Genomic DNA, 16,284 nt, shown 5'->3' on the forward strand with positions numbered 1-16,284 from the left:
AAAAATTCATCAAAGTCATTTTCGGGAGTTTAAGAGTTTTTGCTTCCGGATCATTTCTTACCTTCTGATCAGCGGATCCCGAGTTCTGTGATACAAAGATTTCGATTTTAGCTAATGCTTCAAGCACTTGATCTGACGTTTGAATGTATTTATCATAAAACTCCTCATTATCTTCAATTAAAAGGAATGCTGATTCCAAACCCCCTGCTAAATTATCCAATTTTGTTTTTATGCCCGTTAGAAATGCAATGTTTTCATTTTCCGAAATTAAAGTTCCGACTTTATCACAGTATCTAATACATTCTTTCGACAGAAATGTGAATTTAGACACCGCTTCACTCTGATTTTGCTTCTTTGATTTCGGCATATTAATGCTCAGAATCTTACTGTTGCAATATCTAACTTTTCAACACCAAATGAAAGAAAAAATATTCCGCAAGGAAAAGAATTTTAAGTTTCGCCACTCACTACTCATGAATGAAAAAACCATAAACAACGCTAAGAATCCTAGTCAGACTGTGAAACATAACACATGGCGCCAGGGGCCATGAGGGGGGAAAACCAGATGAATCCGCAACGCACAACGAAATCAAAACGAAATGAATTAGATTTTCGCAATTTTTTGATTTATTTCTACTTTTTAATTAGCTTAATTACCCTCGAAAGCTCTCCGGCTCGACGGACCATAAACTGAACTGGGATTTATGTAAGATTCGAATTAAAGAATTATTCAGATCAAAGCAACTGATTGGTATGAGATTGAATCAAGATTTGCGCTTACCTGAATTTATTCCCGTTTGAGACATCCTGTACCGGCCTGGAAAGGAAGTATTTGGCACATCGAATGGATTTCGAGAATGATTACACGAATTTAATTTCTTTCGAGTTTAATTGGAGATTTAAGACTACATGATTCGATTTATATGAAGACCAAGTGGTCTCAGCGTGCTTACACAGACATCCGAGAACACATGACTGAAAGTTTATAGTCTCTCTTACGCGCTAGTTGACTTCAGCGCCCTCTATCAATGTTTTGTCCGAAACACTTTCAAAAAAAAATATTACCAACTTCAAAATTGCTTTTAAAAGTGAAAAATAAATTTATTCTTTGAACACCAGCGATAATACTTATAAACATAATTTTTGAAATTGGCGCAAAAACGAGAGATAAAATTATTCGCAGCCATAATTTAACTACGACTATATAAATACGTGTAACGAGGTCCAGTTTCTTCAATACCAAACCATTCGCATACATTATGCATTGATGACAGCATATTTGAGTAACGGTATAAATGCTTTGATCCTACCTTTGGATGATTTTCTGAAAAACTATGAACGAAGTATAGTTGCACATGATTTTACATTATGTTTTTGCGACAACTTCAAAAATTATGTTTAAAACTATTATCAATGGTGTTCCAAGAATAAAATTATTATTAACTTTTTAGAATAATTTTGAAGTCGGTTCCTTTTTTTTTTTTTTTTTTTTTTCGAAATTATTTCATTAAAAAATAAGTTGAGAAAGGTCCATTTATTTGGAATTTTTAGTTTTTACTTTTGCAAAATAAATCAAAATCCACCCGACGAAAAATCTTTTTTCAATCTATCATTAATTTTTAAATCTGAAAACTGAAAAGTGAGGGGACAAGGCTCTTTTACTTTTGAAAGTGAGGGGACAATTGCCCTCCCCCTTCTCCCGTATGAGACGCCTGTTAAGGGGTTTGGGAAATTTTTCATCCTGTTAAAGACAATTTATGGGAAAATTTAGCTTAAAAAATTAATTACAAAAAAATAATTCGATTTTTAGAAAAGAAAAAAAAAATGTTCTGAGGTACAAACTAGAGGTGCGACATCGATGGCAAAACATCGATGTTTGAAAACATCGATGTTCGAAATTAAAACATCAATGGTAATGATACATCGACTAAAAAACATCGATGTTTTCAAACATCGATGTTTCGAAACATCGATCTTTTTATCAATATATAACATACATTTTTGAGTATACAACACTACAGACTTAAACATATGATAATCTCTAACAAATGTTTCTTAGTAGATCAGTAAATTCTTTTTTAGCATTGCGTCAACTCATTTAATTATAACTATTTTTTCAGAAATTTCTAAGTAAAGTCATTATTAAATTATATACATATATTCTCTAACCAATTACGTACAACACCACGTTTCGCAAGTCAACAGAAAAAATAAACAAAGGAAGCTTTTCTGCCGCTGTTTATGCTTATAATACATTGAAAAAAATCCCATGTTTATTTTGAACGCATGCATTTCATACTCCGTTGAAGCTTAAATAGTTTTGGGAAATTTCTGATAATCTGAACACCGGCAGCAGCGAATTTACTTTCTTTGAATTTTTCTATGCTATCTTCCAAGCAATGAGAATTCTGAGCCAACCTTGGAGAAACAATTTGAGGAGCATATGTGGTGGTTTTAAAAAGCGTTTTGAAATTTGGCGGAGCAGCTCCGTATTTTGCATAAAATTCAATTTAAAAAACGAAAATCACTTGTCTTAAATTCTTTTTGAGCTTTGATAATCATTTTAAGCAGTAGCATAAAAATAAAAAACAGCTTTAAACACTATGTCATGCTTGAAAACTCTCGGCCGGGAAATACGGAGCAAAATAACTTTTTTGCAGAGCACAGGAGTTTCGCAATTTTTGCGGAGCAGTTGGCATCCCTGTGTGAGCTTATTTTGCATGGTAGTTGACAGGAGGTTCGATCCTTGCTGGTCGAAGACCCACCGTCGTCATTAAAGGGGACTGGGCGACGTTAAATATGCTCGTGGTCTCAATGTCGTCCAAGTGAAACGATACCTCTGGGGGTGCTAGTACCAGGTAGCTATTAGCTCTTGGACTAGTTCTAAATTCTCATTAACTGCTCGATCCGGTGATGGTGCTGCCATCTATCGGTATATAAAAACAATGGAGGCAAGGCACTTAGTATGCAGTCCTCGACATAAATGCAGTTGAAGTCAGTTGTGACTCTTGAATAGAATAGAATAGAATAGTTGACAGGAGCTCAGCTCCTAAATTTTTCAAATTTAGGTGATGTAGATGTTTCCGAGAGTTCAATGCTTTTGGGTCAATTTACAGATACCATCGTTTTTTTTTTTTTTTTTTTTTTCTTATCTTGAATATCGATGTTTTGAATCCTTGATGTTTTTCAATCGATGTCGCTTCTCTGTAAAAACTTTAATTACGATTTTCAATTAAAATACAAAAACATCAACATCGAAAGAACATCGAAACCAAAACATCGATGTTCCAAAAACATCGAAAGTAAAACATCGATGTTAAAAACATCGATGTTTTAACAAAAACATCGATGTTTCCAAAACATCGACATCGATATCGCACCCCTAGTACAAACCCTCGGAGCTCAAAGTAATTTTGTACCAAATTTCAAGGCTGAGGGCGTTATGGAGCCTCCTAGACGCAAAAGCGTCTAGACTATTACAGACAGAATTTCACAATTTTTTGGACGCTACTTTTTTTGTTTTTTTTAAAATATGTAGAGATTATTGTTAGGTTCCAAAACAAATGTACTTCTATATTTTTCCCCTTAAACTTCACTATTGCTTATAATTTCTTCTTTTGATTTTCAAAAACGTCTTTTTTTAATTTTTTTTTCCTTTTTTTTTTTTGTTAGAAAAACAAGTTAGAAAAATATTCATATATAAAGACATTCTTCCGTTTTCATTGTATCTTTTAGATTTAAAATCTATTCTGCGCTTATCGGAAAATTGGTGGAAGTTCTTTTTTTTTTTTGAGCAATCACGATTGCTTATTGTTCTCATTTGACGGTCCTTGGCGTTGTGGTTCCTTTTTCAGCTTGGACCAGGCCTGCAGCACCACCGTCCACCGGCGGCAGCGCGGCTGGTCCTGAGCGCTGTCCCCCGGAATCCACTTTTGCTGGGCGTTGGCGTCCATGTCCTACACACGCATGCTCATACACACTCGCATACGCGCGCATGCCTTTACACACACACATGCCTAAGTGCACACACGTAAGCCTACACACACACAACTACACATAACCACCCAGGAGGAGGGACATGCTTGGAGGGGGGGACCATTTCTAGAAACAATAACTCTAACCAGTAGGGTCTTGCCGCAACTCGTGATTGCGAAAAACATAATTTGAATTCAAAGTTTCAGAATTCAAATTAGAGCTGATTGGGGGAAGTGGGGGGTCACAGGTTTTTTTCTTTTTTTTTTCTTTTTTTCTTATTTCCTCAGTGCTCGTTAAATAATCGATAGTTTATGTAAAGCAGACGCGTGTTCAGAATAAATAAAAATCCTATTACTAATAAATAAACGCAACAGTTTGACACTTAAATGCTATGCATTATGATTGAATGGCATTCAAATCAAATATTTTGCTTTGTTTCTTGCCCTTTGTAAATCATCTTTTCTTCTCCTGTCCTCTAGTGAAGACATTTCTTCACCAATTTTCAGGTTTAAAAAAAAAAAAATAACAGAAAGTTTGTCTAATTTTTTAAACTGCTGCAGAGTAGCGTATTCAAGCTCTAGAACAGCGATAAAAATTGTATTATTCTTTCATTCAAAATAGTAGAAGACGTAAATCAAAATAAAAGTACATTTCCGATGCAAAGGTTGCGTTCGCATAGAGCTACTAGTCGACCGTGGTTGGTTGATGACGTGATAGTTCGAACATACCGCCATTTTTGCACGTTGATGCAAATGTAACTGTAACTTAACCTGCATTATCAGTTTCACTGTAACTATAACGAAGAAATCGCGATCAATTTCAAAAACATGCCAAAGATGTAAACAATCATCTAGCAAAGCATTTAAACTGTTTTATTTCATATTGAAAATCGTCGTCTTAAAGTAAAATTCAGCAGTTGTTTGATTTATTTTCCTTCTTAGTCCTGTGGATGAATCTTCTAGCGTTTATCTTTTATGATTGATGAATTTTCAAACCATTATATAACATTATATAACACTTGCATTGCAGCGGGCATCTAAGTTTTAAGTTTTCTTTTTTTCATCAGTGTATCACTCTTCTAACAAGTTGTTTCTTGCTGCATATTGGATTTCCTCTCCTATCTTAAGTAAATATATAATGAATTTGCATTGTAATAAAATCCTGTTGTATAAAATTAAAAGATTGTTAGAACTGTATTAAGAAAAGTTGTGCATTTTTAAATAAATCTTCATTTTCTTTTCACATGTTCTTTAAAATTATGTGAAACGTTTTTATTTAGAAGAGATATAAATTAATGTTTCGTTTGTTTGTTTTTTAATGTTGGGTAATAAAATTCTTTTACATTCCGAATATAAAATTTACATTTCGTTTCAGCCTTGAGTGATCATAAAGGATTTACAAGAGGCACAATTTTGATTGCTCTAAACTGTAACTCAATTTTACCAATATTTCTTTACATGCATATCAAAGCATCACTTTCCGAGTAGCTTATGATCAGCATTTAAAATGCTAACATTGAACACTAATTATAATGTGTTTTTTTTTTTTTTTGATTTAAATCAAGTTTAATTCTTTCATTATAATGATAGCGTTTGTATATTTTAGATATCAAAATGTTTAGAAATCTATATCTTCTAAGCTGTGGCCGTTGCATTTGGGGCTGTTACAGAAAAAAATTACACACTAGTACCTGTCAAGTGCTGTATTCATTTCGAGACAAAGATTTTCCTAACCCTAATCTTCCAACACCAGTAAGCAGGCTACAAAGTGCTGAACCAGGTATTTTAAATTTAAAAGTTTCAATGAAATTGCAGTTTAGTTAATATTTCAATTAGTACTTATAATTTATTTTTTGGTCATTCTACAAAAAACACACTTTTTTAGGTCCAGTGTGGTTAGTTTCAAAAATGTTTATTTTTAAACACCTTTTAATGATGTTTAGAAAATGAAATTTAATTTACAATTCCAGTACAAAAATCAACTAAACTAAACACTGAATTATAAAATAAACACTGATTTAAATTACTATACAATGAATTATTTTAAATACCTAACTAATTATATACGATCTCTTAATTTTTAATAGCCTTTTGAAGTCGGGGCCTCCTATAAACTACTACCTAACGTAACTGAGTAGGTTTAGTTTTAAAGACTAATTTCGCGTATAGTTAGTGTTTAATTCAGGATTCGGTGGGTTGTCAGTTACGTTATGGTAGTTGTTTATAGGAGGCCCCGACTTCAAAAGGTTATTAAAAATTAAGAGATCGTATATAATTAGTTAGGTATTTAAAATAATTCATCGTATAGTAATTAAAATCAATGGTTTTTTTTTATAATTCCGTGTTTAGTTTAGTTGATTTTTGTACTGGAATTGTAAATTAAATTTCATTTCTATGTTTCGGTAGGAAATAGAATGTAAGTGTAATCAGTTATTAGTAAATTCTAAATAACATGTTGCGTTAACCCTAAATCAACACAATGTGCATAGCAAAACATGAGTATTTGTATCCTCCATTACAGTATAGATGTAATGGAGGATATACAATCAGAAGTGCAGCATACGCAACTTTTTTTTAAAATTCATTTTAAGAAAGATGTGTAATTTCAATGTATCAGTTCAAATAGTGTTTCGCATACAATATGCAAGTTTATTTAAATGAAAAGTTTTAAAATAACATTTAAAATATATATTTACTATCCGTTACCTTCCGTTCAAGTCCAAAATTTTAGCTACAAAAGAAAATTATAAAATAATCAGTAAAGAATGTGACTGTGAGAGTTTAGGTGCTTAAACGAAACAATATAAATTAACTTTTAAAAAAATTGAAGATTTTTTTTTCATAAATTCCAACTTGAAAAACCTGCATTTTTTGTATAATGACCCTTTTACAAAATCATAAATTAAAAATTTTCAAATACTAGTTCATGCTCTTAGTCACAATATGAAACATTGAACTGCTGGTTAATTTTTTACTTCTCTTTCAATTTTGTTGGAACTTATTAATAGCATTTATTGTGGACCTGTTAAAATGCTGTTCTTTGTTTTTGTAATTAAATAAGGTTTTTCTACCATTCTAATATTCCGTGATGCCTTCATTTTCAATCTTGCAATCTCATTGCATCTGCTATGAGAATCCGATTTTTTTACGCTTTACTCTGAGGCATATAATTGAAATTTCTGCTCATTTTCTGATGAAGAGTTTTCCCCCAACAAATGAACTTGTAAAAAATTTTGTTTTTATAATGAACGACCTAATTACCCTCATTAATCAGCAGTATAAATATACAAACTTTCAATCCTGGATAGATAAAAATCAATTGATTTTTATAGCTTAATATGTGGAAACAACACCTTGGATTCAAGCTGAATTTAAATTTTTTGTGTTATAGAAAGTGTTTTGGCAATCAGAAAAAATGGAAATCAGATGGTACAATTTGTGATGAGAATATTTCTACTATTATCAACAGAAAAGGAGTGGTCATGAAACAACATAATAATGCAGGACCACACTGCTCAAGGTGAACCCTTAAAAAATTAATCGCTGTGGTGCTTCATCCACCAAACTCACAACTTGACATTGCACCAACTCATTTCATTTTATTTTGCTGTACATGCGACAAAAAACCTAGAAATTATGTCTGATATATCCGAAATGCTTTCTGCAGATATTTTGCTCAAATACAGATTAATTTCTATCTATCAGAGATTAAAAATATGTGCACTACACAGCAAAAGGTTCTTTATAACGGGGGTACTGTCTGTTCGCGAACTCTGCGACAATTGAAAAAGGGGTGTTGGTTTAAGGAAGCGCACTTCCCGATGCATTCAGTTTTTGCTTGCTCGTTACTTCCTTCTTGCTATCACCCCTGTTTTGATAAAATCAGAAGAGACCTGACGCATGTGCAAATTCAAGTAAGGTTTTGCATTAAAATATGGGACAATAATTGCACTGTTGATTAAAAATAAAAACTTTTGTTTGAAAAAAAAATATTACTTTCCCTTTCCCTTAATAGATTGGAAAGTTTTAATTGAAATTACGTTTTCTTTTCTTCGTCAAGTATCAACAAGGTTTTTTTCCTGGGCTTAGTTTTATTTGTGTTTCAATTATTTTAAGGTGTGTAATGTAATATATACATGACATTTATAGTTAGTACTAGAAAATGAGTATACCTTTGAAAACTAAATAATACACAGAATAATGTATGTAAATAGGTAAAAATTGACACACATGCTTGAAATGACATGGGGTTTTATTGTAATCATGAAGAAAAAACATCATGTTGCGACATTGGCGTTGAATGTCATCTTTTAGCATCCCTATTGATGTTGATCATGGTCTTCAGGTGTCCGCTGAGCCAATAATCACATGGAGTGAGATCTTGGGACCTTGGGGAGCAAGCATGACGAAAGTAGCGGCCCAGCATGTGATTATCACTGTTAGGCATATATGCCGGTTAGCCTCAACAATAAAATTTTATCTCATCACCTCACAACAACAATAGTAAAAGAATATGTTTTATTTTCTTACAATGTGTTATCTATCATTCTGCATGACTGGGAGAAAACACTTATCAGCATTCATTCACGTTGGTCGAATCGACTGAATGTTTGTTTTACTTTCGTTCACCTCGGCGAAACTCAGTAGCGGATGATGTCATATAGAAGGATCAGAGGACCCATTTACTCCATGATTGCCATGACGTATATCCGTTCATGTGACTCTAATGTGCTGATGACCTTGAGATGTTTAAACCACTCAGGATTTATATTCAATCTCTTCTCTATTCTTATCTTAGCTAATTGCTTCGTCGGCACACGAAGTTATTTGTTCGTGTCCACGCACGACTTGGCCATATCACATGAGACCGTAGTTGTTTTATCAAACCGGCATGCTGTATGATATTGATGCTTTAGTTGTCAACAGTCATGCAGTTAGGTATTATAATTTTGAAGTTAGGTTTTCGTTATCTTATACATTGTAGCAACTATCACTACGTTGTGTGCTGTAAAACACTAAAGGAAATTAAGATAGAGACATTATCAGGCTAAAAGTCTCTTTATCAATCACCAAATGATGTGTGCAAGAGATCTTTCACATGTCTAAAAGTATGGGACAGAGCACCATCCTGTAAATAAATCCTTTGCATTTTTTTTTTCCATAGTTACAATAAAAACCTTTGTCATTTCAGGCAAGTGTGTCAATTTTTGCGTATCTACATGCATTATTCCCTGCATTATTATTTTTTTAAAATTCATTCATTTCTTATCACCTGGTATTTCCTTCCGTATTATGTGTATGTGAAGTATAAGAATCTGTTCATATTGTTTTGAAAAAAATTACCACACTTTGCATCGAAAATGTAATTATTTTTTAAGGTGAAATCAAAAGACTTGAAACAGATCTTCCATCGTCTGTAGAAAAGCAAGGTATCTAAAGCAAGGTTCGCCGATATAAGTCATTCAATATTTTTCACGATATATGTATGCAATATTTATTTTAAAAATATCATGCTAGCCTCTCAAATGAAATTTTTCCAGAAAAAAAAAAGTTTTCCACTGCTTTAAAATCACCGGAATTTTTTTATCCTCTTCAGTCTCAGCAATATATTTGCAACCATGGCCAAATGGAATTGAGTTACTGTAAAGGCATGGCTCCAGAACTAAAACATTTGATTCTAGAACTAAGACATTTGCTACTGAATACAGAAAAGACTTTAACTAGATTCAATATGCAAATCTCCTAATCTATAGCCTGGGAGATTTGCAGCGTAGCGGATATACAAATTCGGGGTGACTGCTTAAGACAGGTGGCCACTCAAAGAGGTTTTACTGTACAATCACTGTATCACTGATGTGTGAAAAAATATTAATCAAAGTAAACTTATTGAAAATTATTTATATTTCTTCAATAGAAAATGTTTCTTTATTCCAAATTTATTCAGATTCTTCTGGCATATGCAAACAACTATGTTTGAAGACAAATTTTCAAGTTTAAAATTGTTATATATCTGTTATGAATCTGGATAAAGGATTTTCAACCAAAAAAATTGCTGTAAAGATTATAGTTTCCAAATATGTATTATGCCATACACCTTCATGTAAAAAAATTTTTTTTGATTTCTTTCTTCATTGTTACTTTGAAGATACAAAATGTCTGTTAGATGTAAATTATAATTTTAATTCTATAACAAGTGATGCAACAGAATTATCTTATGTTACTTAATAAAATTGAAAAAATTATTTTTTTTTTCTAGATCTTTTGCTGGAACAACTTCGAAAAGCAAAATCGGTACCTAAAGTTCTAGAAATGGTATCTCTGCATCTGGATGTAATGAACAGCAAACATATTGTGACATGTATGGACATCATTCATGCTTTTCTAAAGTAAGAGCTAATTTGAAGAGTAACTATATACAGCGGAAGTTGGGGCATGTTTTTCTGCTTTTCTATTTTTCATTTTCCATCTCATCAAAAAATTGAGTGAGCAGTTTGATTTTCCACCATGAAGTTTATTAAACATTTCCCACCATCCCAGATTTTATTGCAAATGTTCAATTCATTAACTTTTTTTAAAAATTAATTTTTAACAGATTTCTTTGAAGCAGAATGCACCCTGAGCGCGAGATACGTTGGTCTGCAGTACAAAAAACTTCTGTAACAATTTTAATGATAAATATTATCTAAGATTGTAATTTACTTATGTTCTTTTAAAATTTAGAATGAAAAAAAATAAGTTTAAAAATCAATATAACATATTAAATTGACCAACTTCTACTTTTTTGCACTATTTATGCCAGTAGGATCTACATTTTCTCTATAATCAGAACTTGTGTCTTCAATAGGGACGGATACAAGGAAGGGGCGATGAGGGCGATCACCCCTCCCTTGAGGGACTCTCTACTGGTAATTTTTCAAAAATGAAGTTCAAAAACTCAAATTTTGACAAGTTTTATTGATGTTGGGAAAAGAAAGTTTTGGGTGTGAGACCCTATCCCGGAACTGTTTAAGAATTAAAGTTCAAACCCTTTGTGTTGAATTCTTTTAATTCAGTATACATAGTAAAAAGTAAATAATAAAAATAAATCGCTCCTCCCTTGAAAATGTTCTGGATCTGCTCTTGGTCTTCAACCACTTTACTGTTTCTGTTACTAGAATTTTGCTCTTCTAATTATTCTAAAAATTTTCATGTATTGTGGGTTTTCTAAAACTGGGTCAATGTACCCCACATTCTTGATCTGAAGAAATGCTGCCACAATTTTTTGCTTTATGACAAAAAAATAAAGAAACTACAAATAATTATGAACTAAAAGAATTTACTTTAAGAGAGTTCAATTTAATGCTCCATTGTTAATTGAAACCATTTTTAAAAAGGCAAAAGTTGCTTATTTATGAAAGTTACTCATCACCGAAAAAAATGGCAGTAAAAACAAATGAAGTTTTAAAATGAAGTTTGTTCAGTGTAACTGCTTGTTCAATGTAATTTGCGTGGAAAATATTATACTCTACCTCTGTTACATGGTACTTGTGTTTTATTTCTTTTATCATTGTTTGAGATTTTTTTTTTCACAAAATATCTGGTATACAAATAAATTTTAATTAATTTTTTTCAAGTTTGACGCTTTATTGTGAAAAAATGGTTTTATATTCATTTCCAAAGTATTTTTCATCATTGGCCACTACCTTTTCCGATCTTTCTGGCAATTTTCGAAGGCCATCTCGAAAACTCATCTTTTGATGCAATCCAAGAAACGATCCACTTTTTGACTTCTTCGAAAGAGTTGAAGTGTTGATCCTTAAGAGCGTGCGTCATTGCCTTAAACAAATAATAGTCTGAAGGGGCAATGGCTATATGGCAGGTGGGGTAAGATTTTCCATTTCAGAATATCAAGGTAAATGTTGACCGGCTGCGCAACAATTGGACGAGTGTTATCATGTTGCAAAATTACCTTTGGCCGTTTTTCTTGCAGTACTCAGCCCAAACGCATCAATTGAGTTTGGTAAAGTTGTTCTGTGATGGTTTCACCTAGTAGTAGCAGTTCATAGTACTCTATGCGCAATTGGTCCCACAAAGTACAGAGCATGACCTTACTATCATGAATATTTGGCTTTGACGTCGGTTTTGACACATGGCCGGGTGGCCCATATGATTTTTGTACCTGCGGATATCGCAGTGAACCCATTTTTTGTCACCAGTAACAATACGATGCAAAAACATTTTCTTTTTGCCTTTGAAGCATCTGCTCACAAGCGAAACAACAGCGTTCAACTTCCCTCTTCTTTAATTCATACTAAGCCCAATATCTCACCTTTTGGATCATTCCCATGGATTTTAAGTGAACGGATATGGCTGGTTGTGTCACTCCTGATGCTTTTACTAGTTCTTGCATTTGGTACTAGTCTTTGTCCAATATAGCCTCCAATTCAGCATCCTCAAACTTTTGTAGCCTCCCATCATGCTCTTTGTCATTGGTATTAAAATTGCCAGTTCTAAAACGGTGATACAAAAACTCACAAGTGGAAATCCATGAAGCAGGTTCTCCGTAAGCTTTTTGCGGCATTTGATTGCCTTCAGCAGCACTTTTCTTCAAGTGGAAGCAGAAGAGTGAATTTTCTCGCAAATTGTATTTTGTTGGCACAAAAGTTGACATATTCAGAGCGCACAAAAACTATGTTGTTACCAATTCAGCGGAGTGTCACATACTGAAAATAAAAGCCTAATGATAAAGTTATAAAATGACGTTAGTTGACACACATTATCCGTTTTGATTTCATACTTGTGAGGTCAACTCTCGAAAATCCTTTAAAACTTATTTGTATGTGTTCCTTAGCAATTGTTGTGCAGTTTATTACAATTTTGTTCGAATTTTTGACATTTGCTGTGTTTTGTAAAAGCAAGAGTGGGATTACTTTATTTATTAATTTAGTAGATACTTAAAGCATGCATTATTTGGTTTCATTATAATATTGCATTTGTGATACTGTATGAATCTCATTAAAAAAGTATATCAGTACTGTTTGATTTAAAATAATATTTGACCAAATAGATACTTTACCGAAAAAAACTAATATTGTTCAGGGATCTTAACTAGTCCGTTTTTTCGTTAAAAGTCACTTTTTTTAGTTTCAACTCTGAAAAAAAAGTTTTTTTTTTTTTCAAAATTTCGTCCTTTTTTCCTTCAAAATTTCAGTTTCATTTTGAAATTTTCCTGTTACCAATTTCATTTATTTGAATTTTTTCACTAAAAAAGATATAAATGTTGTTCACACCCATACCACAATTATTTGTAAAATTTGATCAGTGGAATAATGAAGGCTTAAATTCGAAACTATTGGCAAGTGTAATAAAATTATTCAGTAAGGTTTTTTGTTCTTGGTAATTTTTTTCAGTTAATTGGTAAAAAAGAGTTGATGATAAATAATGAGTAAAGTAGATTATTACAAACAATGGCCGATTCATCAGTACATCCCTTGTTTAGTCCCTTTTTGGTTTCTTAGTTTTAAAAAGTGGCTTCCTTTTGTCATTATGAATGTACAAAAAAAATGTTTGGAGCCCTGAATATTGCATATGTTCCAACTTTTACGCTTTTATTTTTAGTTGTTATTAGGCTTTTATGCTCTCCAGTCTCAATTTCTTTCACACTTTGAAATATGTTTGCATCCGCTTCCTAAACTCGCTTATTTTTGCATTTTACAGTATTCTGCAGCTTAGATGATAATAGCTTTGTGGTGATTATTATTTTCAATCCTTCCAAAATTTAATCTTTTCCCGAAATTTTTCACACTTATCTTTTTGTCATGCCTATTTCAAAAATTTCTACTAAGTTGAATCCAAGTTAATTTAAGCCAACATAATTCACAAAATTTTGTCTTAATGTGTACCAAAGATAAAGTTTAGATATTTTTAAAAGTAACTTGATTTAATTATTTAGAATGTTTCTTCATGGCAATAGTCTGGGGAAATTGCGAGTTAATAACTTTTGTGTTTTTACAGTCATTTCAGTTATTGTGGTTATGAAATATAGTTATATTATTATAATATGACTAAAAAATGTTTGGCTGGAAAGGTTTTTGTTGGGGGGGGGGGGGGATGATGTTGATGTATGTTAATGGATTGTTTCAAATATTTGATGGTTGATTGAATAAGTATGCTTTGGTGTGCTTCTCATGGCAAAGTAAACATTTTGATTGCTATACCAAGCAATATTTCATGCACATTGCTTTTTCAATACCATCAAATTCACTTTGTTTTTCATTTTTCTTTACTTCAATTTTTCACTTTGTTTTACCATCAAATTCACTTGATTTGATAGTTCTAGTAGCTAGTCTTATTTAACATGTGCAGGCCCCCCATGCGCAGGTTTTCTTTTCTTATAAAAAGAAAGAAAAGAAAAGAATGTTTTGAACAAAAAAGAAAAAAAAATGGTCTTCACCGTTTATTCCTTCCAAAATGTCTAGACTCCTTTTGATGCAAGGGCGCCTGTTTTGTTATTAAATTTTTTTTGTTCATAGTATTGTAGCAGAAATTTATATGATTGTACTGCTTATTATTCATTTTAGAAGGAGCATTTTTGTTCTGACTTGTGAAAATGAACAATCTTCAACACAACGCCATTTTGAAAACGTGGCGCCATTTTGGAAATGCGTTGCTTAAAAAGTAGCGCAAAACTTAAAAATAACCTTTAAAGGAGAAATAAAGTAATTAAACGAGTTAGCGATCAGCAGAAATGTATATTTCACAAAATCAAATAAGAGATTTTTCTCTGTTTACGTTCGCAAACTTTGCAAAACCCAATTTTTGAAATTACGATCTTTGTAACGAATTCGTGGCCATGATTGCGATTTTTGCTTTTATTCTGAAACAAGAACATTAAGATTTTGCTTCTTTTACTGTAACCTTATTACATTTAGTACATGATGAATTTTCAAGCGATAAACTATAGGAATTTTGCCAACTTAAGGTACAAAATCCTTTTTTTCGAAAAAATGGTGCCCACATGCAATTTATTACTACTGGAAAATTATGACAGGTTCTTATGAATTAATTTCTCACTCTTCATTAATATTAACTCTTATTTACTTATTTCTTTTTTGTACTCTAAAATTAATACTAGTAGAAACAATTATTTTGGCTCATTTTTCAAAAAATCTCGATTATAACCCCTGCTATTATAACAGATACCCCTCGATTATAACCCCTGCTATTTTGAGATGCCCTGTAGACTTAACTGATAAACAACTTTTCAAATACTGAAAATTCTGGTTCATTTGGAAGTTTTATCTTACTATACCCATTCTCTCTCTCTCTCTGTACTTTTTTTTTTTTTTTTTGTTTGTTTGCATTCTCTATATTGAATCTTTTTAGACTGAAAATAACAAACAAACCAAAACTTAGTTTTTAAACTATTGTACTTCTGTATTGTGCACCATTATCATAAACAAATAAATTTATTTTTTATTCATTTGCATAAATGCAACTTTTTGTGTAATAATTAGTTGATTATAACATCTTAGTAATTTATTAATTTCATTTACTCTCAGAAACAACAGTGAACTTGGTCCGCAGTTGCTTCAAGATCATACTTTTCAGGCATTGTGTACACGTTTGATGAAAACTGTTCGCTTCATGGATACCTTTGAAATAATAACCATTTACAAAACTTTGACAGCTCTTGATGTTCGTAGCAATACATATGTCATGAAATGTGTTTTGAAAATGATTGGCTCTCAACTGAATGATATGACATTAAACCAATTGACTTTTCTAAATTATCTGCTGAGCAAACAAGGACCAAATTCTTTAGTTGATGGCTTAAAGTTGGCTCTTCCACTCGTTTTGCAAGTCCAAATAGACCAACAACTTGACTCGGATGATATGAATGAAGTTGTTGATTGTCTTCAAATAGCATGCAAGTCACGATTAAAGCCTGCTACTATACAGGTAAAATCTTCCAATATTTCTTTGATTTATGATATTACTGCAGTTTTTCTTATGTGATCTTCATTTTTTACTTCCTTTTACAAAAAAGGAAGTATTGTATTCGCGAAAAAAATTTTACTCAAAAATCGACTCTAATTTCCATTTTACTCACCCCCGAATGAATATTGAGTTTTTCTTTCGACTGGACCACACGTGGATAAGTGCCTAAGAACATATAGACACGCAAAATATCCATTTTGACTACTCCCAAGTTAATTACAAAGAGTTTTCTGGTGACGTCTGTATGTACGTATGTATGTGCGTATGTATCTCACACAACTCAATAGCGGTTTCTCCTAGAAAGTTGAAATTTGGTACATAGACTTTTAGT

The 16,284-nt window shown here is 32.2% G+C and overlaps 1 protein-coding gene across 1 annotated transcript in view; it reads left to right on the plus strand.

The window, feature by feature from the left end:
* Positions 1-4,824: 4,824 nt before the first annotated feature.
* Positions 4,825-16,284, plus strand: part of LOC129222588 (uncharacterized) — a 30,190-nt gene continuing 18,730 nt past the window's right edge. The window contains 4 exon segments of the mRNA XM_054857101.1: positions 4,825-5,101; positions 5,581-5,754; positions 10,231-10,360; positions 15,515-15,914. Of these exon segments, the coding sequence (XP_054713076.1) occupies positions 5,589-5,754; positions 10,231-10,360; positions 15,515-15,914 (696 nt within the window). The 5' untranslated portion in view covers positions 4,825-5,101; positions 5,581-5,588.

The sequence above is a fragment of the Uloborus diversus genome, chromosome 5 (assembly GCF_026930045.1).
Source record: "Uloborus diversus isolate 005 chromosome 5, Udiv.v.3.1, whole genome shotgun sequence".
NCBI lineage: Eukaryota > Metazoa > Arthropoda > Arachnida > Araneae > Uloboridae > Uloborus > Uloborus diversus.